Genomic DNA, 26,768 nt, shown 5'->3' with positions numbered 1-26,768 from the left:
TGCCCCTCCGCGTGCTCTCGGCGCGGACGGGCCTACTCGACGCTCAAAAGTTCCTGAACATGGAACGGACTCCATTCAAGAGGTGCCCGGTGTGCACCTCCAAGTATTCACACCTCGACGTGCACCCTGTGTGCAACAAGTGTTTATCACCGGACCATGACGAGACCAGGTGTATGGCCTGCTCAAAGTTCCGGTGCAAGAAGACCCTAAAGCATCGTCGGGCCGCTCGACTCCAGGCCCAGTTGGCGGCACCCCCTGCGCCCCTGCCGGACAACATCTTTGAAGGATTTGAAGAAGACGAGAATGTCTTTCAGGTTTCGGACTCTAACCCTGCGTCGGAGGGAGAGGACTACGACGCAGAAGATGAGGAGTTTGATGAAGCCGGCGACGAGGTAGGGGACGACGATGGGGCCATTGCCACCGTGGGGGATAGCTCAGAGGAGGAGCACCCCCAGACTGATTCGGGGGTCAATCCCCAACATACGGCCCAGGTCGAGGGATCGCCTTCGGGCCTTACCCAAGACCTTACTAATAGTCCAACTGCCCCGCCTCTCGGCCCGGCCGCGGACATTTCTGAGGAGCCACTCCCGTTGAAGAAAACGAAAGTGAAGCCATCGGGATCTACACCATCGGTTTCGAAACCGAAAGTGAAAGCTCCACTGGTGGGGCAGAAGGCTCTAGAGGCGTCAACACCTAAAAAAGTCAAAATGGCCGACTTGAAAAGCCACGCCAAAATGGCCGACCCCAAGGCCTCGGGATCGACGTCAAAGACGAAGGTGGCCGACGCGGCTACGTCGGCGCCGAAGATGGTCGAGGTCGACGACCCGAAAAAGGCTCCGAAGAAGCACCAAAGCGACTCCAAGGCTCCGGCGGTGCCGGCTCCGACTGGGGGGGCAAAGGATGAGAAGGTGTCGACTCCGAAGACGCTGCCCCCGGCAGACTCGACTCCCGACTCAGGGAAATCGCTCAAAACAGTCAAGCCCTCTCCAGCCTTGACGAAGAAGGTCGTCGAATCCCTCCAACGGATCCGAAACGCTGAGGTTCCCGTGACAGAGGGAGTGAAGCCGAAGCCCGCATCGAAGCCGGCGAAGGCGCAAACGCCTATTCGCTACACCCTGCCGCCAAAGTCGACGCCGAAAGCCTTCGCTCCGAAGCAGGGGACGGACGTGCCTTCGAAGGAGGTGTCGATGCCCAAAGCGTCGCTGGGGGGGTCAAAGCCTCGGCTCCAGCCACTCGCTGAGGAAGAGCGCCGTGAGGTCTTCATCGACGCCAATACGGGGAAATTGTCCCTCCTCAAACGGAAAATCACCACGGAACCGGTGCTTGAACATTTTCGGATTCCTCTTAAAAACAAGAAGGACTCGGCGGGCGCTTCGGCCCCTTTGGAACCTTCGTCTCCCAAACAAGTGGAACGTTCTCCTACGCGTTCTAACGCAGGGGAAGGTGAGGATGAAGAGGAGGTCGAGTACAACTATCCGGCGTACTCGGATCCGGAGGAGGAACATGAACCTTGGTCGGCCGGAGCCGACCCAGATGACCCGCAATCGGGTCAGGAACCGCAGCTCTTTGCGGCAAAGACCTCACCGACGGAGGACTCTGCAGCCTTCAACGCCTTGATTGAAAGGGCCGCAGCTAACCACGATGTTAAGCTCCACTCGGATCCTGTGGATGTGGACTTTTTGTTTGACACTTTCTCAGTGGCTGAGAAGTCGGTCAAAACTTTGCCAATGCTCAAAGGAGTGCTAAAGCACGCGCCGGAGGTCTTCAAGGAGCCCACTCGGGCGCGTGTCATCAACCCTCGAATTGATAAAAAATATAAGGCAGCGCCCTCGGATCCAACATATATCAAGGGACACCTGCCACTGGACTCTTTGGTTGTATCCAACGCTCGGAAGAGGGCGAATTCACAAACAACTGGTGACGCTCCTCCCCCGGACAAAGAGTCAAAAATATTCGAGGCCTCAGGAAAAAGGATTGCTGCACAGGCAGCTAACATCTGGCGTATTTCTAACACGCAGGCCCTACTTGCACGCTACGATAGGGCTCACTATGACACCCTAGAGACACTGCTGCAGCACTTACCTGACCAGTACAAGGAGGCTGGGGAGATGCTAATTCAGGAGGGCAAGCTAATCACGAACGCTTCCATCAAATGTGCGCTAGATGTGGCTGACACTGCCTCCAGGGCAATCAACACTAGTGTGTTGCTGAGAAGACATGCATGGCTTCGCATATCAGGCTTTAAACCAGATATCCAAACCACCATACTCAACCAAACAGTTAATCCTGACCACCTGTTTGGCCCTGAGGTGGATGCGACACTGGAAAAAATGAAAAAAGACACGGACACTGCTAAATCTATGGGGGCCCTCCAATCTCAGCAGTTTCAGGGTGGTTCCTTTCGCCGCTCCAATTCCAGAGGCACCTCCAGGGGTCAAGCATCGCAATCCACCCAGTATTATAAAGGCAATACCCAGACCTCATACACAAACAAGGGTAGAGGTGGCTACAGAGGCAACAATGTCAAGGGCAGGGGACGTGGAAACAATAGCTCCAGGTCCACCGCCGCCAACAAGCAGTGACGTCTTGTCACTGCCCCCCGACCACTCAACACCGGTCGGGGGGAGACTCCAGCAGTTCCTGCCCGCGTGGAAATCCATCACCACGGACAGGTGGGTGAGATCTCTTATCCAGTACGGTTACTGTCTGGAACTTACTTCCACTCCACCAAACATTCCTCCAAGAAGCCGTCCTATGTCCGGCGAGCACTTGCACTTGTTGCAGCAGGAGGTCACAGTCATGCTGCAAAAAGGGGCAATCGAGCTCGTTCCACTGCAAGAAAGGGGAACAGGGGTTTACTCCCTGTACTTTTTGATCCCCAAAAAGGACGGATCCCTAAGGCCCATCCTGGACCTCAGGCCCCTCAACTGGTATATTCTCTCGGAGCACTTCCATATGCTCACGTTGCAGCAGGTTCTCCCTCTGCTTCAGCAGGGGGATTTCCTGGCCACACTGGACCTAAAGGATGCGTACTTTCATATTCCCCTGCATCCTTCGCACAGGAAGTATCTCAGATTCACAATCCTAGACCAGCATTACCAGTTCAGGGTTCTGCCGTTCGGGGTCACCACAGCGCCGAGGGTCTTTACAAAGTGCCTGGCGACTGTGGCGGCGCATCTGCGACGCCAGAACGTCCACGTCTATCCTTATCTGGACGACTGGCTCATTCAGGCAAGGACAGAACAGCAGTGCGCAAACCACGTGTCCCGCACTATTCATCTCCTGCACGATCTGGGATTCTCGCTGAACTATCCAAAATCTCATCTCCAGCCCGCCCATGTACGGCAGTATCTGGGCGCGACAATAGACACGCTGGCGGCCACTGCGCAGCCAAATTCAGTGAGAATCGCCAGCATCCAGACTCTGATCCAACGATTCAGACCTCAGCACTCGCTTCCAGCGAGGGTGTTCATGCAGTTGATAGGCATGATGGCCTCCTGCATCTCCATCGTCCCACACGCGAGACTACATATGCGTCCGCTTCAGGAGTGCCTAGCACGTCAGTGGACTCAGGCTCATGGGCAACTAACAGACCTAGTGTTGGTGAGCGGTCGGGCATACAACTCTCTGCATTGGTGGAATCCACAAAACCTTTGCAAGGGCCGACCGTTCCAGGAGCCTGTGCCACAGATTATCCTGACAACGGACGCTTCTCTCCAAGGATGGGGAGCGCATGTACTCCACTACACAGTGCAGGGACTATGGACACTACAGCAGAGGAAGATGCACATCAACGTTCTGGAGCTGATGGCAATCTTCATGGCTTTAAAGGCGTTCAAAGTACATCTGTCCAACAAGGTTGTGTTGATCCGGACGGACAACATGACGGCCATGTACTACATCCAAAAGCAGGGAGGCACACACTCTCCGCAGCTGTCTCATCTGGCTCAGAGCATGTGGAAATGGGCCATTCAAAGGAACATCTTCCTCATGGCGGAGCATCTCCCGGGCAAAGACAACCAGATGGCGGACCTGCTCAGCAGGCACAGCCACCAAATGCACGAGTGGGAGATACACCCATCAGTACTCCAACCGTACTTCCAAAGGTGGGGTCATCCAGAGATAGACCTGTTCGCCACAAAGGAGAACGCAAAATGCCAAAGCTTCGCCGCCAGGTTCCCACACCCGCAATCACAGGGCAATGCGATGTGGATGAACTGGTCAGGCAGATTTGCGTACGCTTTTCCCCCAGCACCTCTGATACCGCTGGTGGCACGCAAACTCAGGCAGCACTCGATGACTCTCATCCTGGTTGCTCCAACGTGGGCTCGCCAACCATGGTACACCACGTTTCTGGAACTCTCCGTGGTACCGCATCAAAGGCTTCATCTCACACCCAGCCTTCTGACGCAGAGCCATGGCGACATTCAGCACCCAGATCCGCAACAGCTCAACCTGGCGATCTGGCTCCTGAGGTCCTAGAGTTTGGCTACCTCAATCTTCCCCCCGATTGTATGGACATCATTCGGGAGGCAAGAAAGCCCACTACTCGAGCTTGCTACGCAGCCAAGTGGAAGCGTTTTGTCATGTACTGTGTAACCCACCATATTGACCCACTGGACGCTTCCATACAGAACATTATTTGCTACCTGTTCCACCTGTACCAATGCAATTTGGCGTACTCTTCCATCCGCATTCATTTGTCTGCGATGGCAGCATACCTTCAGAATAGGAAACACCTATCCCTTTTTAAGGTCCCTGCTATCAAGGCTTTTCTGGAAGGACTCAAAAGGGTCATTCCACCGCGGACACCACCAGCTCCAGAATGGAACCTCAATGTGGTTCTTACGAGGCTGATGGGTCCTCCCTTTGAGCCACTGCACTCTTGTGAGCTTCAGTTTCTGACTTGGAAGGTTGCTTTCTTAGTAGCGATTACATCGCTACGGAAGGTTAGTGAGTTGCAGGCGCTCACCATCCAGGAACCATTCTTCCAAGTACACGCTAACAGGGTGGTGCTCCGCACTAACCCTAAATTCTTACCCAAGGTGGTATCTCAATTCCACATGAACCAAACAATTGAGTTGCCAGTGTTTTTTCAAAACCCAGAGTCACTGGCGGAGCGGATGCTCCACACCCTTGATGTTAAAAGAGCCTTGATGTACTACGTCGACAGGACAAAAGATTTTCGTAAGACCAAGCAACTCTTTGTTGCTTTTGCCTCACACCACAAGGGAAATGCTATCTCCAAAGCTGGGATCGCTAGGTGGATAGTGAAATGCATTCAGATCTGTTACGCTAAAGCTAAACGCACTCTCACAATTCCACCAAGAGCCCACTCCACCAGAAAGATGGGGGCCTCTATGGCTTTCCTAGGTAACATTCCCTTAGAAGATATTTGTAGAGCAGCCACATGGTCTACCACACATACTTTCACTAAGCATTACTGTGTAGATGTGCACTCTAAACAGCAGGCAGCTGTTGGCCAGGCTGTTCTCAAAACGCTTTTTCAAACGGCTGCAGCTGGCACGGGCGGCCGCCGCTAATGGAGGGACTGCTATGTATTCTATGCACAGATATGAATTCAGCAGCCCACATGCCTCGAACTGCAAATGCTACTTACCAGTATGCATCTGTTCTTGGCATGTAGGGCTGCTGACACTCATATCGCCCGCCCTCCTCCCCGGCGCCTGTAGCAGCTGCAGTATTTTTCTTTACACATATTTCCATACTCTTAGCATAGGGCATCACTCACATATTTCACTCCATCTCTGCCAATGGCTAAAAACAATCTGGGGATGGAGGCGATGCCCATGCGCACTGTAGTCCAGGGGAGGAGCCACCTATCTCGTGATACTTCGAAGACTCTTCCAGGACAACAATGTGCAATCATCCGGACCCAACACTAGGCGGCGATCTATGCACAGATATGAATGTCAGCAGCCCTACATGCCAAGAACAGATGCATACTGGTAAGTAGCATTTGCAATATATATTTAAATCTTCACAGAAAATCCTGCCTATTCCATTCACATGTCTCATATTTAATACACGTTAGCAGTGGTCTGTCCCTTTCAATCCCCCACAGAAGGAAGACGCAGCCATCTTTTGACCATAAAGTGCTCAAAGGATTGTATGACAGACTATCGACGACCAGGTTAACTGATCAGCCTCACTATTGAATGTGAGACAAAGTTGCAATTTAACATGGGTGAGGTGGCAAAGTTCTCGTGCATTTGTCCAAAATGGAGGTCTTGAGCCGACATCTACGTAACCCGTTTACTGTTCATGCTACTTACCATGCTCCAAATCAGCATGGGTGTCATCCTTTACACATACGGGGCTGAGGGACCCAAAGGGGTCACATTCACAGGGACGGCATGGCTGCGCCTCATAGGGAGACATCTGGGGGGAAAAAAGAGAGAAGCAGTTCAGAGATTCATTTTATGAATGGTTTGATATCCACAGCACTAGTCAGAAATCTAGCCTAAAAGGGATCAAACAGTTTTGGCTAATGCACATAAGTTTGATTATGTTTTTTACATTGTTGGGAAGAAAACAGTTCCGGGTTCCTAGCCAGATCTGCAGGCACTGGTTGCTCCCATGTGATGCCACAGAATAGGCTAACGCAAGCTGCAAGGCCAATTTCAACAATGTTAGTAGCCCAGAACTCTGCTAATTGGATGGATTATCACAAAAAGGCTTAAAGTACAAGTGCTTGGCTGGTACTTATTCTGCAGATGAGGGCAAATGTTCAGCTTCCAGCCTTTTCTGTACAGCCACTCTGCAGGCAAATCGCTTTAACAAGATTACGTGAAATCAAGGAAAATCCCAATTTTAGAATGAGGACAAAAAGCGCTGTGACTGAGCACATTAAAAAGCTCTCTTACTTTGTAAGGCCTGAAATATCCGTCTATGCAGGTTTCACAGTTGATGCCAGAAGTATGCTCTGTGCAGTTGATGCACACACCTCCCCCAACAAACTGGCCGTTGATGTTCATGCTCAGATTCCGATCCGCCACGTTCTGGTCGAAGTAGCAGTCCTCTGCTTTGTTATGGCAGTTGCACTCTACAAGGAGATTAAGGAAGATTGGTTAGAAGTTACATGCGTATGGGCATGCCTATCATGCTCAGTTACTGGACTATTAAGAACTGCAGATGACAGGGTCTGCCAAAAAGGACCAGGAACTCCTCAGGAATACCGGACGGTTTGTTCTTTGGAATGTGAGGGATTGCATTTTCATCTCGTTACTTCAATCTTGCAGCTTGCGAATCAGTTTGGATTATGGTTGAGCAAGGGTTATCTCCATATCAAGTGGCCTTCAGCTGGTCACACCCAATACAATCTTAGTCTCCCAGTTACTAGTAAGTTGTTGCAGGACTGGGCATACAGTCATGGATGAAGTGTAGGCCAAGTCAAATGATACCTAAAGTGGACTTCAAGAGTATTTTGCAAACAGTGGTGCCAAGATGGATGAATGTTAATAATAAAATGAATTGTTAAATCATTAACAGCCCACAAACTCCTTATCTCGAGGTAGGGGTAGCAAAACAGTGGTTGAATCATAGTAATATAAATATTCTATATGTCGTTATTTGATATATTTATTCGATCTTTGAATATGAACCAAAATAACAACATCTATGAATGCATATTTTTCAAGGATATCATCTATTAATACATTTTAACATTTATTCATAGCCTCTCAAAGGGCCACAAGATCACACCTTGTGTTTTAATTCTTTTATAGGACACTAGTGGGGCCTTTGGATATTTGTGGTGGGGAAGATGCAACACTTAGATGTGTTTTGGGATAAAGGGTTCTATGAGTAGGAACAAAAAGATGAACAGGAGGTATAATTCACAATCATATCTTCTCAGTTGGGAATGCAGGCCCTTTTGTCCATCAAAGGCTTGCAGGTATATTTGTGTGTCTATTTTTGCAGCAAAATATCTTTCTATAGCAAACTATTTTTAGTCACTGGGCTCTGATTCTTGCCAAAGCCTGGTAAAGTGGCATCAATATTAACAGCATGAGAAATAAAACTCATTGCTGTCAAATAATCCAATTTCCAAATATAATTTACTTTTCTATTCTTTAAACCAATATATATATGCATGGGTGTGGTGCTGGGTAGCTTGACACAACTCCTTACTACCCCCATTGAAATGTATCAAGACGTACAAAAAACCACATGCTATGCCTCTAAAAAACCACGTGCTCCCAAACATACATGTTTCAGGAAAAGTCACAAGGCACTTTCAACAACACAGCCTCTACCAAAGGGTAACCCATGGCCACAGTTGACACTCTCTGTCCACAAATACGTAGGTGGAGACAGGGTTACATGGTCTAGTACCGTTTATATGATCCATCTTATTCTAACCAATGATTGCAGAAAACGTATCCACTGTCGACACATACACTGATGCAGGGATTGGTTCCAAGGCACAGCACATGGCAAGGTTCTCTCCAATGGGGCACCCCACAGCTACAAAGTATCTTGTTATGCAAAAAAACACATACACACTGACTATTACATAAATGTAAATGTAAATGTATGAAACTTATATAGCGCAGGACTTACCCTGGGGCATCTCCGCGCTTTACATACAAACACATACAAACACATGGGTATCAAAGAAGTTTAAGACCCATCCCTCTACGGAAGTCCTATTACCACAAAACTCAGAAATATCAGACAAGGCGTTGCTGAGGTAAACAGCTAGAGACAGGAGCCATGCAAATGGCAGATGTTTCACTTAAATAAGGTGTTTCAGGAATTAGCCAGACTATAGAGTAACCCCGCAATGTGCCCTTGCATCGTAAATTGAAGTTAGTGCGCATTTTGCAAAAAATATAGCACAAAATGACAGATTTGTATTTTGTGTGATTATGTGTAACTTTCACTATATTGTGTAAAAGTACATTTCTGCAAACTCTGAATACCCATACCAAAATCATACTGCCAAGTCAATGAAACAGTGTGACTGCAATCTCACAAAGTTGGTGTCATGGAAATTATCTCATTTCAGTCTAGCGCTCAACTCAGTACCCACCAGGTTAGTTTTTTCACTTTACATGTAGTTCTTCGAATAATTATGGATCCAACACTATGTGTTATGTGAACATCAGATGAACAAATAATCCTGCAAGAGTCTGTAGGTCAAGGGGATAAAGTTCAAGAGTAGAAGATACTCTAAATATGGCGAAGACTTTTATCTGTCATTGGAGGCAGCAGATTTTGCAAAAAGAGACCTAAACTAATGTAGCACTTAATGAGTGACTGTCAGTACTGTAATCATAACCCAGATAAACCTAACTAATAGAAAACAATAGTAAATGTCGAAAGTGATTGAAGACTAGGCCAATATCACAAATAGAGTGCACTGTCCTTGTTTGCGCAATGGCACATCTGTTTAAAGGTGAATAGTGGCGTAAACAAGGACAGTGCACACCATAACAATGAAGGCGTTCCCCTCAGGGCAGCTGGGATCCTGCACCGGCCCTGTGGACAGGCCATTCAGTAAAATATTGAGCTGATGTTTAAAGGGTCCTCCTTGTTTCATAGTGCAGGTTGCATGTATCTGCACTTTAAAGAGGGGAAAGAGATCCCCTAGCAGGCATGTGCATTGAGGGCCTGCACCTGCCTGCAGAGGGACGGCTTAAAGAGATGCACTGAAAGTGTACCACCTTTTTGTGGTGAACTCTCAGTGCACCTCATAGGGGTCAGTTTGACTCTGCGTTCACACCTGTAATCCGGGCCACGCCTCCATGCAAATGAGGTAACAGCCCCTGAAGATACCATTGGTGCTATATGTGCGCCTGTGCTATCAGTATTACAGATGGGGCTGCACTGCACAAGCGTCTGTGGCCCTTCTGTAATACCATAGTGCCCCAGGGGGCACACAGCAAGCACACACACCCACCACGGCCCAGGCGAAGAATGTGTATTACAGCCTCAGATGATTACACTTTCTGTATGTTTGTGAAACCTAAACAAAGCCATTGACACATGCCAATGAAAGGAATGCATATCCTCCAATCAGGATTCAAACCACTGGCTTGAGAGTCTTTTCCCCAAAAATTAAAAAAAATAATTGAACAGTTAGAGGTGAAAATCTCTATGGATACCAAGGCACGAACCAGAGGATTGTTATATAATGTTATATCATACTAAGGTACATGGCAATATATCACTTTATTTATATGCTATAATAACAAGTCTTGAGCCACTTGGACACTTATACACACCTACTTTTTTCAGCATTCCTTCAACATTATCTCAACTGACCATAATCTTTATATCATTCTTATACGCAGACACATCAGTCATAATGGTACAGCGTATTCCATAAAAGTGAAGCACTTTAGCTCATTATGCCTCATTAAGCCTACTCCACCTCTGCATTAGAAGCAACTTACTTTCACATGTGTTGCCAACAGACAGGGTCCCAGGTCGCCACTGAGTCTGGTGGTAGCCTGGGCAACACTCGTCACAGCTTTCCCCGCAAGTATTGTGCTCACACACGCATTGCATTTTCTTGAATGAAATTGGAGAAAAAAATAAGTGGGTTATTATTAGGCAGGTGAAAACAATTTACACATAGCATAATGCAAACACTGAGAAAGCTGCAGCACCCGAAGTAATGAAATATCAATACAAAAACAACATCTCCTGTAATCAAGCCCACTGAGAATTCGAACTAGGTAGTATATGAAAATTCACCTCTATTCCTATACAAATATAAGACTTTTTAAAGGGACAGAACTTTGACATATTATCTATAAAAAATATTGGATAGATTTATTGAATATAATGGCACAATCATATTTATTTATTTATTTATTTTGAAAGTTTTATATAGCGCGAACAAGATCTTTGCAGATATCAGAGCGCTTTACAATGGCACGGGGGTGATAGTCAAGGTACATGTGCATAGTTACATAGTTGAGGTAGATAGGTACAAGGTGCATAGTTACATAGGTAAGTCAAAAAACAAACAGGAGGTAGGTCGCAGGTGAGGTAATGTCTGTACAAGGTGCATAGTCAAACAGTTGTGCCAATAATATAAAAGTACAAAAGTGAGCATATACTTGTTTAAGCGTGCTTAATGTGTTTTAGGAGATAACATAAAGGTGTGCATAGTTGAGGTAGGTGAGTGCAGGATGTATAGTCACACAGGTGCCTCAGTAGTACAAAAGTAGGGATAGTTGAGGTGGTGTAGGTACGGTGTGCAAAGTCAGACAGGTACGTCAACCTCAAAACCCTAATAAAATACTTACACGCAAAGGATTTATTGTAGAGTCATGGCTATAGCATAAGCACATTTTAAATATTAAACCCGAAAGGGAACACCCTCTTCAAGCCAACCCTCCATGTTGTGTTATGTCAACTATTGGTAAAGTGCGCCATCCCCCAAGAGCACCTTGGTGCTGAGCAGAAATAAGAAACCATTCCAAATAATTTTATATTGGAGCCAGAGAGGTTTTTAGGAATCTCCTGAAGCTAAGATGGTTCTAAATAGAGGTGGTCTCTAGTAGAAGGGTATATAATTGTTAGAAAAATGCCCTAAGGCTCTTAAGCATGCGTTTCATGCATGGCACAATCATGAAAATGGGTCACCAGAGCAATTGGGGTGCTTATGTTGGCACCTTGTTGGTTTAGTGTGACCAAATTTAGGACCTGAAATCAAAAGGCTCTAAGAGCTATACAATAGCCTTATTCACATATGTGCATCTATTGGTCACCAGTGAAGCTGATAAAGTGTTGGCGAGACTTCTCGTTCTGTAAGATATGCACCTGACAAATGTTTTTGAGACATAATAGATCTTGAGCAGAGCTCCCTAGGATGCTGCAGCCCAAAGGGATTTACCAAACAGCCATGGTTTTCTCTGTGTATTGTTAGAAAAATATTTTAAGTGAATAGAAAATGCAAATCATGCATCCTGATGAGTCTATAATATCTAGGGGTTTCCAACCGACTGGAAGCTAAATGGTAAATTGCTTTAGGGTATGTTGAGTTGAAAGACTTTCTGTAACTGAAATTTACCATGGAGCTCAAAGAGACCACTTCGGCTCACTAGAGCTGTGGTCCACAGACCGAATCACAAAGTTATATCTTGTGGTTAGCTGAAAAGAGGGAATTAGCAATAACTGAAGGCCAGCAGGTTGAGAGAGTCTTGGCATGTAGCACTGATCAGAGTGATGGGCAAATAAGAAACTATTGTGAATTGGAAACAAAATGCACTGGAAATCGATGCAAATCTCTTACCTGTGTCGCATGTATGTACATGTGCTTTAGACTATGTAGTTCTTGGTGTATTAGTTAAACAGGGTTTAAAGAAATGGAATAACACATACCATGACACGTTATATTCTGTTGAATGCAAGTTTCATTTATTAAGTTTATGTTATTGTGGTAGAAGGTATAGCTCTCCGGTCAACTAAAGCTGTCTCAAAGTGCTGGGAGGGGATAGTAAAGGGGGATCAGGGACTAACTTTGTGAATAAAGTGATCTTCCATATTACTGTCCGATTACACAATGGCTGCTAGTCTAGTAACACATAATTGGGAGCATCACTTATGCACCATAATCCACTATAAACTACTACTTTAGAGCACAAAATTCTGCTAATCTTATGTGTGGTTGTGTTACATCCACAACGCTGCAACTTTGGAGTGTTAAGAAGATGGGGAGCAAATTGCAGTCTGCCAATTTACGAAAATGATGATACTGACATGTATGTCAGCCTGCCAGGATGTGATCGCAGACCTTCATATGCAATATACAATATGAAATTACAGACAAACCATACAAGAAGTGTGAACAGCAGTGATCAAATGGTCCATCTCAGGATGAAGAAAAGTGCCAAGCAAATTCAGTGCGATCATGCTGGACCAAGTATCACCTTCCCATCACCACAACATGTCAAACAAAGTCACTCTTGGGTTTGTCATGCCTTGAATATTAAATCATTTATTTCAGAAAACAATGTGTTATATATGCCGTAGGCAACTCAGAGCCACAGACAGCCCTCCTACACAAGGATCAGTAGAAGTAAAACAGGTGGCATGTTCCACAAAAGATGAAGATTTTAGTGTGGCTTGCTATATCATCCTAATCCTAGTGCGTCCTCCGCGCCCTGAATGTCATCTGTATGTGTTCCAGCTACACAACGACAGCAAGTGAACAGACATCAATAAAGCTAGTGCTGTTACAGGAAATGTGGACCACAAGAGCCCACAGAAATGACCCAGAAGCGGTACAAATCAGGCCTACAGCAGTTCAACTATCTTAATCAAATGGTTTCACAAGCATGACTAAAGACAGCTAGGTTAGAGCATACGTCAAGGGAGCAAGGCTCATAATTGGATCAGAAGGCAGAACACGCTTCAACAAAACCTTTCAAGATTAAGAGCTTGATTTAGAGTTTGGTGGATGAGTTACTCCATCACAAACATGATTGATCTCCTGTCTGACTTATTACAAGTGTATTAACTGGAGCGGCACTTGTAATAAGGCAGACAGAATATGTGTCAAATTTGTGACGGAGTGATCGCTTCTCACAAACTCCCATAATCAATATATAAGTGCTTATTTTGATCTTTCTCTACAAAAGTTCCCTGGGATATAAGAAGCTATTTGGAACTCCTGAAATAATGGTTCCATTCTAAAGTGGCATGTATCAGTATATGTAGAGTAACTATACAGCACAAAACTAGCCAGAAAGCAATAAAGCAGTTATCATATTTTGTGATTCATTGCGAGTTATACAGCTAGCAGCGGCAAGTCAAGCCAACGCTTCTACAGACATCTTTTGTCTGCTGAGTTTCTACGAATATCCTATGCATATTTATTGCAGATTACTTTTACAGTCACCCATTGTTCTAAGATGTAAGATGCTATACGTTCCCAAAGGCAGAATATTAAATATCGTTACGCCCTAAAAAATATAACAAGTATATATTCTTCTACGGCTATGCCACTGATGCCAGTTTTTTTGTGCACACAATTTGCACATTCACGGCCTTTTGTCAAAGGAAAGAATTGTTTTAACTCCTTCGACGCTCATGACGAGCTCAGCTCGTCATGATGTACACCTCCATACACTCATGATGAGCTGAGCTCGTCATGAACAATGGAAGAACCAAAATGTCAGCACAGGAGGAAAATAACACTAGCATCGATGGTGTTAATTTGGAAAATCTTTACACTGCAACAAAACGCTTTTCCTTCAGCCTGTGCCTAGATTATTTAGCGGTGTCCCTTTGTCCTGAGATAGGTTGGGTGGAAAAGGAGTTTGTATTTGTAAACAGAAGTTTCATTACTTTCTGTCACACCTGTGCTCCCTTGTTAGCTTGAGTGCCCACAAAGTAGTGTTTTCTGTCATCTTGCTGATCGAGGCATTAGCTATAAAGGTAAGCGTTGCTCCTTTCTTTCTAGTGTAATGCACTTGTGGCCTGTCTTCTACTGTCACTCCTACTCTTGTGTGACAGTTTTATATTGTTTGGGGTACTCATCCTGCACTAGTGCCTTTTGAAACGGGTGCCTCACTGGTTGCTCGGGCAAAGAAACGGAAAAACTGGTTGGTTTTCCTGATCGGTTTGGTTTCCTATAGTACATCACTAGTCTCCTGACGTCAAATGTGTCATGGGAAAGTTCTGCCAGCGATTTTGGTTGTTGGAAAAAAGTAGGTTGGTGTACAGAGTTATTGACATGGAAGTGTGAGACTACCGTGTCTTGGAAGTTTGGATAACTTCTTATTACTACTCTGTCTCTATGGATCTGAAGATTGCTTTCCTGGACTTTGAGTGCTTGGAACTCCCCTAATCTGCTCAAGGATATGATGGGTACTAGGACCATCTTTAAAGTAAGGAATTGCAGATCATAGTTCTCCTGGTTTCAAAAGGTGGTTTCATGAACTCTGTTAGCACCAGGTTTAAATTCCACATTGGTGTGGGACTGTCATCTTTAGTACTAGTCTCTTTACCACTTCTAAGAATCTTTTGGCAACTGATGTTTGAAAAACAAATCCTTCCTATGCCCCCTTTTTTGTATGCCACAAATGCCTGTTAGATATACCTTTTATGAGGCGTTGGACAGTCCCTATCCCTATAGATATGTTAGATATTTTAGGAGCAGGTCCGGGAATCTCTCTTTGGAGCACCACTATCTGATTGATCATATTGTCTGTCTTCTCATTTCTTTCAGGACTTTGAAGGTCGTTTACTTAAGCTTTAAATGTCGAAATTCTATGTCTTTAGGAGCTATGCTGCCAAGCTGAGTGTTTCAAGTTCTGAGTGCAATACATGGACCTTGTGCATGGTCAGTATATCTGTTAGCAGTGACAGTGGCATGTAATTGACTAGTGCTAGCTCCGCTAGGTTGGAGAGCCATGCTTGTGGTGCAATGAGGTTGAGAGTAATGGATGCTTGCTTGTACTTCTCTATCACAAAGGGGACCATGGGGATTGATGGAAAAGCTTATGCAAATTGTTCTTGAGCATATGGATGCAAGGGTTTGCAGTTTATGTTCTTTTGGGTTGCAAACAGGTATATATATGTGGGGTTTACCACCTTTTGAAGATCCTGTCTATAATCTGTTATTTCAGTTCTACTCATGCAAGGCATTCTTCTGTGACATAGCCTGTCTTCCTCTAAGTTGTTGACTCCTTAAAGGTGGATTGCTATTATTGTTATGCACCTCTGCATGGTCCAGGTACATATATCCTGCATTAGGCTGGATAGGTGTGGGATTGTGCCCCCCCCCCCGTTGGTTGAGGTAGAATATGATGATAGTGGTATTTATCTGAACCTGCACTTTCTATTCCCTTTATCTGTGACTGGAATGCTTTGAAGGCTCGTAAAAACACCTTGAGTACCAACACATTTATGTGTTTTACTTCATTGTCTAGGATCCAGAGGCTACTGATGTTCAATTTCCCTATGTGTGTTCTTCGCCCTGGATCTGGTTGTTTGAAGGGTCTGCCTACTGTGTTGCTCCTTGCCTTCCCCCACTGCATCTCCATATATACCTTGTCCGTTACAACCACTAGATATTCGCTACTCCATGTTGCCTGTGACCAATTACTCTGTAGCCACTCCTGTAATGGTCTCTTAAGAAGCCTAGAATTTGGTATGAGTGACATGCATGATGCCATCATCCTCATTAGATGAATTTGTTCTGTTAAAGCCAGGGTTCTCTTCTCAAAAGAGAAGGCTTTACCTTCTCTGAAATTCAGTCTGCTTCAAAGAAATGATTTTCCCTTTCCGGCTTCAGGGTTGATCTTTCCCACTTGATTAAAACTCTCTGATTATATAGGGTTTCCATAACTGTCCTTATACTGTCTTTGCATTGTTTGTGGGACTTTTAATTTACCAATAAACAAGAAAAGAGTGTCCAATGGTTGTATTCGACCACAGTAAAGAGCAAGTAAACGGCTTCACTTAGGACGTTAAAGAAAGCCCTCACTCACCACCTAGTGATGACATGCTTCATCATCGGGCCCCACCAAAGAGACTGAGTGCAAAGAAAATAAACTAGTGAATGTTGGAAATGTCCTAAATACTGGACTGATATTTAGGAAACTACCACTCAACTAATTGTGGACGAATTTCCAACACATAAGTTTTTATTAACCATTACTTAGTGATCATTAGAATAAAGTTAATCTTGATACACTACGGACTATTTTTTAACCATCCACCATTCACTAGTTTATTTTCTTTGAACAACACTGCCTGAATTCACCAACCCGCTCCGCAGTAAAATCTGGCGTTGTAGCACACCAAAGAGACACTCGGTCTCTTTGGTGGGGCCCGATGATGAAGCATGTCATCACTAGGTGGTGAGTGAGGGCTTTCTTTAACGTCCTGAGTGAAGCCGTTTACTTGCTCTTTACTGTGGTCGAATACAACCATTGGACACTCTTTTCTTGTTTATTGACTATTACCGGGGAATAAGAGTGTCACTCGACTCTCCCTGCCTCTCCTTTTGTTTAGAGGCTTTTAATTTACCAGCCAATCGTCCAAGTGGGGAGGGATAGAAATGGATTCCTTTTCTCCTTAGATGTGCTGCCATTAGGGCTAGCTATTTTTGGAACACCTTGGGCACAGAATGTTTTTGAAAGGTAACACAGTAATTTGGTAGTGAACCTTGTCTACAACGAATCTCTAGAACTTCTTGTGCCTGTTGTTCATTGGCACATGGAAGTACCCATCTTTGAGGTCTATTGAAGTCATATAATCCCCTCCTCCCAAATGTATGATAACTTCCTGCAGGTTTCTCATCTGAAACCTTTGTGTTTTGTATGTATCTGTTGAGGACCCTGAGGACTAAGATGGGACTGAGGGACTTGTATGTGTTTGGGACCAGAAAGTAGACTGGGTAGTTTTTTTCTTTTTGAACTATGTTTATTGCCTTTTCTTCTGCAGGTCTTCCACCTCCTGTCTTAGATGCAGCAGATTGAATTTGTTGTGTTTATTTGGCTCTGGTGGTAGTTTAAAGAGTTCCATACAGTATCCATATTAGATTATGGTGAGTATCTATTTGTCAGCGGTGATGCTGTTCCATTTTTTGAGGTATCCGCCAGTTCTGTCCCCTATCAGCTTTAAGTGTAGGTTAACCTCCCCTCTTAAGTCACTTGCTGGCATGTCTAGCACCTCCTGGTGCCAGTCCCTCTTCCCCGAATCTTCCCTCAAAAGGGCTGCAGTGAAGTGCTGGGGTACTGCCACTGTGTTGCGGTGCTCTGGGCTTTATTGTAGTGGTGTAAAATGTGAATTAGACATCACTGGCTGTGATCCTCCTCCTGTGGGTAGTCTCTTCCTAGGGGTGAACCCACCTCAGGATTGACCCCTGAATTGGAGTGCTCCCATGGACTTGGCAGCATCATTGTCCTTCTTCATCCTTTTCAAACAGTTGTCAAATTCTGAACCAAAAAGGCTTTCTCATGTACTCAGCATATTTACCAATGCCACCGGTATTTCCTGCTTGAAGTTGAACACCCACAGCCAGGAATGCCTGAGCATTGTCTCAGTGCGAAGCTGTCTGCTGGAAGTGCCTGCTACACCCAGGGCTCATTTCAGGCATGCACTGCTGATGATTGTACCCTCCTGGATTATATTATTCGTCCCTTGTTTATATGCATGAGGAGGTGCTGCAATAGGCCTTCCATCTCCTCCCACTGATGGTGGCTGTACCTATTCAGAAGGGCACTGGAGTTTGTGGTCCTCTGCTGCACAGCAATGTTCAATTAACCTTCCATCATTACTTGCTCTTCTTGTAGGATGGTGGGCCTACTGTGGCTGGGGTGAGGGGGATTTGCCCTCTTCCATGCTATTGACAAAATGATAATACATCCGCTGATGTATGTTGGGTCTTGAGTGGAGCATCTATATTTCTTTTTGACTCTTGTGAAAGCTGCTTTTGCTGCTGCAAGTTCCCTAATAGCATCTCTCCCTGGTCCAACACATTTAGCAGCATTTCACTGCAAAGGTAGTAGAATTTCCAGCAGGAAACATGATTCTGCTTGTTATTCCTCTAGTTTGACCCATGGGTGTCAGCAGCCATCTTAACCACGGTACTGGAAACAGCGATATCGTCAGGCAGTGAGGGTCTCTGGAGATAGGTGTTGACTTCCTCCTCTGGTGAGTCAGTGTCCAGGTCCTGCCATCCTTACCCCAAGGTGTCTAACATGAATGCTCCCTGCTGATAGGATCTTTCCTCAACGTCCTCCTCATACTCTAAAAATGTCCTTTTCCTGTTCTTCCGACTGCTCTGGCAACGATGGCCGATCCAGCTCCTCAACGTCAAGTGTTTTTTTCCTTTGACTGCTAAAGAGGACACCTACATCTCTTTAGGGAGTCATTAAACTCCTTCTTCATCCTCATCAAGTGCTAACCCTTTCTGCCTCAGATTGCCTCTTCTTTTCAATGCCGGTGGACTCGGTTAACCGCTGTGCAGCAAAATCCTCCTTTTTGGTGCTGAAGGTTCCAGCTCGCATGATTCCTTCTCACTTCCACATTCTCCAGGCCTTTCAGTGTCAAGACAGGTTCTGTGGGATTACCTTCTGTAGTATACTTGGGTTTGTATCCAAAGGGCTCTTTGGGTTTGTGTTTGCTCTCTACCGTCATGGATTTTGAGGTGAATGTCGACTTGGGATGTTTGGATTCCAACACGCTGGGCTTTGTTCCCAGCTACCTTTTGATGTTACCTTCTGTCTGGATTTCTCAGTGCCCTTCGCTGTTGAGATTTTTGGTGCTTTCTCTTTTAGGAGGTTGATTCTCTTGGCAACTGAGTCCTGATTCTGATCCATTTGGGTTTCCTTGCGTGCATCATCCTCAAAGTAGGCCCTTGACTCATTCCTGGGAGTTCAGTTTTGAACCTTTGCCATGGCGCATTCTGCCTCCTCTTTTTTTCTCTACCTGGAGTATTTTTGGCTGAAATTCAGCTCAGGCATCAGAGCCCTTTGACATGTAGCGTTGCATAGGCACATGTTGCAGACCTTGTGGTTGACATTTTGAGCAAGCTTTTGATGGCATTTAGGGCAGAACCTCATTGGTGTGTGCTCCATGCCTCAAATCCATGTGATCAACGACTGTATGTAATATCAGGGTTGAAAACGCAGAGTTTTTGATGGAAAATGGTGATTTATCCTTGGTGTCCTCCAGTATTCTATGTTCGGCGTTGAAGAAAATTGGAGTCTTTTCTCCAAATCACTCCTTTTTCTTCTGCCCATCCAGGAGCTATCTCATTTCCATTCAGACTGAACAGTGGAAAACAAAGAATCTAAAGAAGGCAATCACACAGTGGGGCTTCCCGGTGTCGAACATCTGATGTCAGTAAAGGAGGAACATAGCACCAAATGGTCGACAATGACACCTACTCAAAAAAAAGGACAAAAAGAGAGAGACAATTCCGAACCCAATCACCTATGGTGTATTAATGTATCCAGAAAGATTCACGCTGCAAAAACCAGTACCATTGGGAATAGAAACACAGGGACTAGTTTTATCAGGTGTGATTATCCACCTGATAAAACTTAACTGGGCTTGTAGCTGGTGTTTGCTAATGGCAGGGTCTGTGGGCAGGAGCACAACCTGGCCTCCATTTGTCTCCTACAGCATCACAGGGCGAACTATCAAGTGTACCCCTAATGAGACCCATGGCTCCTGTGGCCCAGTGTCACTCCACCGACCGCACAAGTAGAAAGGTGGATGCAAGTCCGCACATGCCAACAGCAGAAGCGCTGGCCAAAAGCAGACAGCATTTCTCCAGACTAGACTTGGCCTCTTGTACCCTCAAGCCAACATGAGACCCCATGACTCTCACCCACGATCCCCATCCCTTCCTGCTCCCATTCACCACCTTCTTTGAAAAGCAGGGAAGAATCTCCATAAATCAGGAAACACTTGGCAGATTTAGAGAGGGTAAAGCGGGATCTATGTTGCTATTTCCCATTCTTATGGGGGGCTCGAAAGATCTGGTTTCTGGTGAATGGTTAACTACTGGAATCAGTGAAAATCTTTCCATCGCAAGGATGGGTCCATCCAACAAAGAATTTCAAACATAAAAAACACGTTTTTGGAAACATACTGACATATTAATTGAAGGCAAATAAACTAGGTAAAGTAATCCACAATACTTGGGCAATATGTGAATTTGTGAATTTTATGAACATCAACATTCTCACCTGTAAAAGAATACCAGAGTTTGTGCTCCCTGTAGCCATGTTTATATTCTCAATTAAAGATATGATTAATAAGAATTTTTCTATGATTTATTTATGAGATATCACTTGGAAAAAACAAACTTTAAAAAACTTCCTACCTTTGTAGTTTCATCCCAAGGGCAGCTGCTAGCGTGGCCGTAGCAAATGCACATTCCTCCAACTGAGATGTCTTTTATAGAATAGTAATACTGCAGAAAAAATAGCAAAGACAACATAAAGGCATGTTTTTGCCACTGCATGGAACATTTACTTCCTAATGAACTCTAATTATTCTACTAACAAACTACGGTGGTGAACTAATGAGCTGCAAAGTCTGCATTCTATTAACCAAAGGACAAAAGTCTGGTTGAGCGATTGTAAAGAATTTTAAGATGTATTTTCCACCAAATAAAGAGCTCAGGCAAAAAATGAAGTGTAACAATCATTACTGTAATCTTTTACGTATGGTAAGACTATTAAATGTTGGTAAATTTCCCAGAAGACATCAGAAAACTATATTGATTGCAATTATCCATTTTAAAAATATTTAGGTTATGTCAGAAGTCATGAGTGACTGCTCTTAGGTTATTTTCCATTGGCAGACCACATCTCTTTGAAGACTTGGGGGCAGATTTACAAGCCCCTTGCTCAGCTTTTACGCCGCCGTTGCGTCACTTTTGTGACGCTGCGGTGGCGCAAAAGATGCGCCATGGTGCGGGGTATTTACAACGTGACGCATCTCCCAGATGTGTCACTTTGTAATGCCCTGCACCAGAAGAGGCGTACCATCGCAGGGGGAGGCGTTCCGACGCAGGAACGCCTCCCAAAAGTGGCTTAGTGAAATCTACAAGATTTCACTCAGTCACTTTTGGGCCCATGCTGCGTCAAAACCCTGCGCCTGCCTGAAGCAGGCGTAAGGATTGACGCAGAATTGTGCAGATAGGGCCCCCCTGATCATTGCTGGAGCTGCATCGCGCTTGCAACACAACTCCAGCAATGCGCTGCTTTTACAGCACAGATGCGTGACGCATCTGTGCTGTTTTTGCCCCAATTACTGGCGCATCCCTGCTGATATGCAGGGATGCGCCAGTAATTGTAAATCTGCCCCTAGGTGTCTTCTTCCACATTCCAACCCAACCATGAAACCTAACTTGGATCATGGTTACATAGAAAAACAAAATCTGCTAAAGATCCAGATTTAATCTCACACTGGTTTATTCAGCATCCTGTCGAGTAGACCAAGGTATTTTGTAGGCACCTTGTAAAAATATGCTCATATTTTCATTCATGACGATACCAGAGACATTTAAGAATTTATTGAATCTAGTTGCTGTCAATGTAGGCAGCATCACGTGCAGAAACGTACCCTTCTAGTGACAATAGGATCAACATCCTTGAGATCTCGCCGATTCAGCGTCATGAGGTCAGCGTTGAGTGTTCTGATACGCTGCAAACGTAGGCGGATGTATCGAGCGGATGTGAAGTCCAGTAACGCTGGAGACAAATCATCAGCACTTGGTCTGCCATTGATGAGGGATGTGTGAATCTACGGTGGGAGACAAGCGGCCATGTTTAGCCAATGGAATACAAGCCTTTGTTATAACTTTATTGAGGACGCCATTGCACTATCAAAACATATCTGCTTTTCAAAACAGAACGCATAAATTGAACATTATAAACTCACTAGATAGAGTTCCATGCCTGCAAGAAAGTAATAAGCAAAGCATGTTTTAGTAAATGTTACTAGTTTATAGGCTGGAGACCCAGTGTTGATTCAATGACGTGAAATATGGGTAAAAACAGAGATTACTGAACTTGGAAAAAGTATGCATAGCTAAATAAAAAACAATCTACAGCATTATTAACTACATTTTGAAATACATAATTGTTTTTTTTTATTGGCATTTTGATGAGATACAAAACATTCCAACAACAGAACAAGCCAGTTTGATGTTGCGTCTATCATGATACTTGGTGCAGTCATAAAACATACAGTAGTACATTATGCAATAGTTGGGTACTTCGTGCGTGCATCAATAATATAGATTACATTAGGTATGTAGCTTCAAGGGCCTCTTGACAGTAGAGTATGTACATACGAGTATTCGGAATCAAGACATCCTTTTGCTATTACAGAGGACAGGCAATATAAGCAGTCATATACATTCTGCAACGTTTTCCACCTATTATTAGAAATAAAGGACAGTCACAGCTCATTTGATGCCCATTAATCCCTCCATCTTTTGCAACTTTTATGGGTGAGCAGCATTTTCCACCTCAACAGCCTCCTTCTGAATCTGTACCCATTGCAAGAAAGGCTCCCAGATGTCGCGAGGCCTGGAGGTGGGTGGCATTAGCTCCCAGAATGCAGTCAGTTGTGTGTGCCCATAAGTGACATCGGCTAGCCAGTCTTTAACCGATGGTGCCCTCCTCCTACCCCAACATACAGCAATCTGCCTTTTGGCAAATAATAAAAGCAGTGCATGTAGTTTACATGTCTTGGGCGGAGTATCTTTGACATTTCCCAATAAGCCAATTATGGGAGATGGAGTGTCGGATCGTCCAATAATTTGGCTCACTGAGATAAAAATCTTAGACCAATAATCTGTAAATGTCGGACAAGCCCATGTCACATGTAGAAACGAAGCAGGAGAAAACCCACAACGCCAGCAACCTTTATTCTCTCTGAGCCCCATCCTATGTAGGCTAATGGTTTTTCTATAGAATCTGTGCAAGTATTTGAAATGATTCAGTCTATGCCTATAGTTGGGAGAAAGTTCTGTAAGCTGTCCACAGCAGAATTCCCATTGTGCCTCGGTTAGTGGGGTGGGTAGGTCATCATTCCAGTATTGTAGGGACTTGGGATTGACCAATGGGGTTGAGTTATTTATGTGTTTATTAATTCTTGTGACTAATTTGCGGGGGATGGGGATCCTACCAAGTTTTCCAGTGTGGGCAACACTGGGGGAGCTGACGGAAAGTTGCTGCTAAGGGCACGGCCCGCTGTTCGGAGTTTATGATACAAGAAGAGCTCAGAGAAGGGCACAACCTGGTCATCATCTGCTGTTGGGGGTCTAAATTCATTATCAGGAAACAGATCAGCAAAGGTGTGAAGGTGCAGTTTTTGTTCAAGGGACTTCCCGTCTGTAATACAGGGCAAAAGTGGGTTTTGTGACAATGAGATCAAGGGGGCATATAGTACTGGGACTCCCGCCCTTTTACGCAGCTCCTCCCATGCCCATCTCAACGTACCTGCGGTGTCTATGTCCTCCCTAGGACGGTGTGCCGGTTTACAAATAGCTACTTTGAGGGGGACAGGTGCAACAACATCCTGCTCCACGTGGGGTTGAAAGGGTGACGGGTGTACCCAGAAATGGAAATATTGGGCCTGAGTGCAAAGCGCATATAAATGCATATCCGGACCGCCAAGCCTCCCTGACGCAGCGGCAGTGTCAACATATCCCAAGATACCCTGGCATGTCCGCCCGCTCATGCCAAAGAGACGAGATGTGACTTAAGAGTGTTAAAAAAGTGTGACGTGAGAGGAATCGGAATATAGGAATTTGGGCAGAATTACCATTTTAGCTAAAGCTATCCTACCAGTAAGGGACAGTGGCAGCTTTGCCCATATTTTGACCATCTCCTCTAGCCACATGACAGCTCTGCTATAGTTAAGATTCCATATTTCCTGTACCTCCCGGCTTATCCATATACCCAGGTACTTGACTGCTTCTGCTTCCCACTTTAGGGGTATTCGGAAGCAACCTTCGGCATATTCTCCGTCAGGGGGAATATCACCGATTTTGACCAATTCACAGAAATCCCAGCCAAGCCCCCGAACCAAATGAATTCCCGCAAAACTGGGTCCAGATTCTCTTCCGGGTTAACAAGATAAAGGGTCACGTCATCGGCATATAGTGATATTAGGAGGCTCCTGGAGCTGAAACCTATACCTCGCGCCGTGTGATGTTGCCGGACGCGGGCGGCCAGTAGTTCCATTGCTATTGCGAACAATAGCGGGGAAAGGGGGCATCCCTGCCTTGTGCTTCATGATATAGGGAAGGGATCAGATAGTAGTCTGTTCACCTTGATCCGGGCGCTGGGTGAGGTATATAGCAATCGTATTCTGTGAATGAAAAGCGGGCTGAAGCCCGTACAACCCAAAATGGCAAACATATATGGCCACTTGAGTGTATCAAATGTTTTCGTGGCATCTAAAAACACTACTGCGGCATGTACTTCTGGGTGTAGATAGTGCAAAGCTGAAAAAATGGTTCGTATTTTATGTGACGTTGATCTCCCCGGGATAAACCCTGATTGGTCAGATAGTGCTACCATAGGCAATAAAGGCTGCAGCCGATTGGCAATCAGTGTCGCTAATACTTTAACATCAACATTCATCAGGGAGAGTGGTCTATAAGAGTCCATCTTCATTTCTGGCTTACCGGGCTTTAGCAAAGTGATGATTATGGCTTCCCTCATGGTGTTGGGCAGTATTCCCTCTTCTAGGGCTTCCTCATACACCACCAACAGTCTAGATGCCAGCTCCTCAACATAAGTTTTATAAAAAAGATGTGGTCAGGCCATCGGGCCGGGGGCTTCGTCAAGCGGCATGCTTTTTATAACCTGGCAACATTCTCAATGGTAAACAGGAGATCCATATATTTTCTGTGAGTGTCATTGAACCAAACTAGTGCAATTGAGTCCATGAAGGATTGCAATCCCTTGAGGCAGGCCTCTTGCGTGGCAGTATAGACACTAGAATAGAAAACGGAGAATGCATTTAAAATTTCCTCCTGTCCCCTGACCGTGGTGCCTGGTGTAGTTTGTATTTCATGATTAAATGTTGTGGACCTGGGTGGCTTTATCATACCAGCTAGCATGCGACCCGGCCTGTCCCCCTCTCCATATCTCCTCGCCTCTGCATATTTACCTAAGAACTTAACCTCACGTTGTGCCTCCTCAGAAAAGTCTATCAATTTGGCCTTCAGCAGGCCAGTGGTTTCCAGGTCGCCGGTTGCATAAAACTTCACCTCCAGTGCCTTTATACTAGCCTCTAAGGCGACAAGCGAGCCTCTTATTGCCATCAACACTCCGGCTTGTTTGGCGATGCATTGGCCTCTAATGATAACTTTAAAAGCTTCCCAGAGCGAAGCTTCGGTTTCTACCGAGCCTGCATTCAGCTCGAAATATTCAGTGATATCGGTCCGGATCTCCTCTTTAAAGGCTTCGTCTAGGAGAGCGTGTGGTGGGAGGCGCCAAGTAAAGGTGCGCTTGGGCAAGTTAGGGATCACTAGTTTTAGTAAACATGGGGAGTGGTCGGATAGTGAACTAGGCATGTGTTCTACGTCTGTGGTCCAAGTGGCAACATCCCTAGATACCGACCAATAATCTAAACGGGACCATGCACTGCGATGATCAGAGATGCAAGTGCCCTCCCTAAGTGAAGGATGTCTGCTGCGCTATATATCTATCAGATCTCCATCAGCCATTATTTCCTTCAGGGCGGTGCTAGCTGCTGGATGTAAAGTGCGGGCGGAAACTCTCCTGTCCAGGTCATCATCTAGGATGGCATTAAAGTCTCCTCCCTATAATATCGTACTGCAGCCCGTCGCCCTGATTTTTGTCCAGTCAGTGTTAAAAAATGCTGGTGAATCGACATTAGGCCATATATGGCCACAATAGCTAAAGAGACACCACATAGAAGTCCCTGTACCAAGGTGTATCTACCCTCAAGGTCCCCATGTACTAACCCTTCCTTCCAGTCCAACCCCGCTTGAGCAACACAGCAACCCCGTGCGTAATTGGAGTATACTGAGGAGTAGGTATGTCCCCATCGGTTATGACGCAGTCTCTGTGATGGCGTAACATTCAAATGTGTCTCCTTCAGTACGCATAAATTGACATTATGTCGGGATAAATAGGCATGAACCAGTCTCGATTTTCTACCATCATTGAGCCCCCGGACATTCCAAGTAAGGCAGTTTAGCGTATGATGCTTACTCACACCGTTTGTGTGTGCAGCAACGACTTTAGTACTCCAACCATGTATGACAG

At 45.3% G+C, this 26,768-nt stretch overlaps 1 protein-coding gene across 1 annotated transcript in view; it reads right to left on the bottom strand.

The window, feature by feature from the left end:
* The window catches only part of LAMA1 (laminin subunit alpha 1), a 533,346-nt gene that overhangs the window by 319,968 nt on the left and 186,610 nt on the right, over positions 1-26,768 (bottom strand). Inside the window, exons 5-9 of the mRNA XM_086965467.1 lie at positions 22,078-22,257; positions 20,831-20,920; positions 10,425-10,542; positions 6,888-7,066; positions 6,297-6,402 (exon numbers count right to left, since the gene is read on the bottom strand). Coding sequence (XP_086821593.1) covers positions 6,297-6,402; positions 6,888-7,066; positions 10,425-10,542; positions 20,831-20,920; positions 22,078-22,257 — 673 coding nt within the window. The remainder of the gene's footprint in view (positions 1-6,296; positions 6,403-6,887; positions 7,067-10,424; positions 10,543-20,830; positions 20,921-22,077; positions 22,258-26,768) is intronic.

Source organism: Lissotriton vulgaris, chromosome 4_1 (assembly GCF_964263255.1).
Source record: "Lissotriton vulgaris chromosome 4_1, aLisVul1.2, whole genome shotgun sequence".
NCBI lineage: Eukaryota > Metazoa > Chordata > Amphibia > Caudata > Salamandridae > Lissotriton > Lissotriton vulgaris.
Note: the sequence above shows the minus strand (reverse complement) of the source record. Positions and strands in the feature narration are given on the sequence as shown.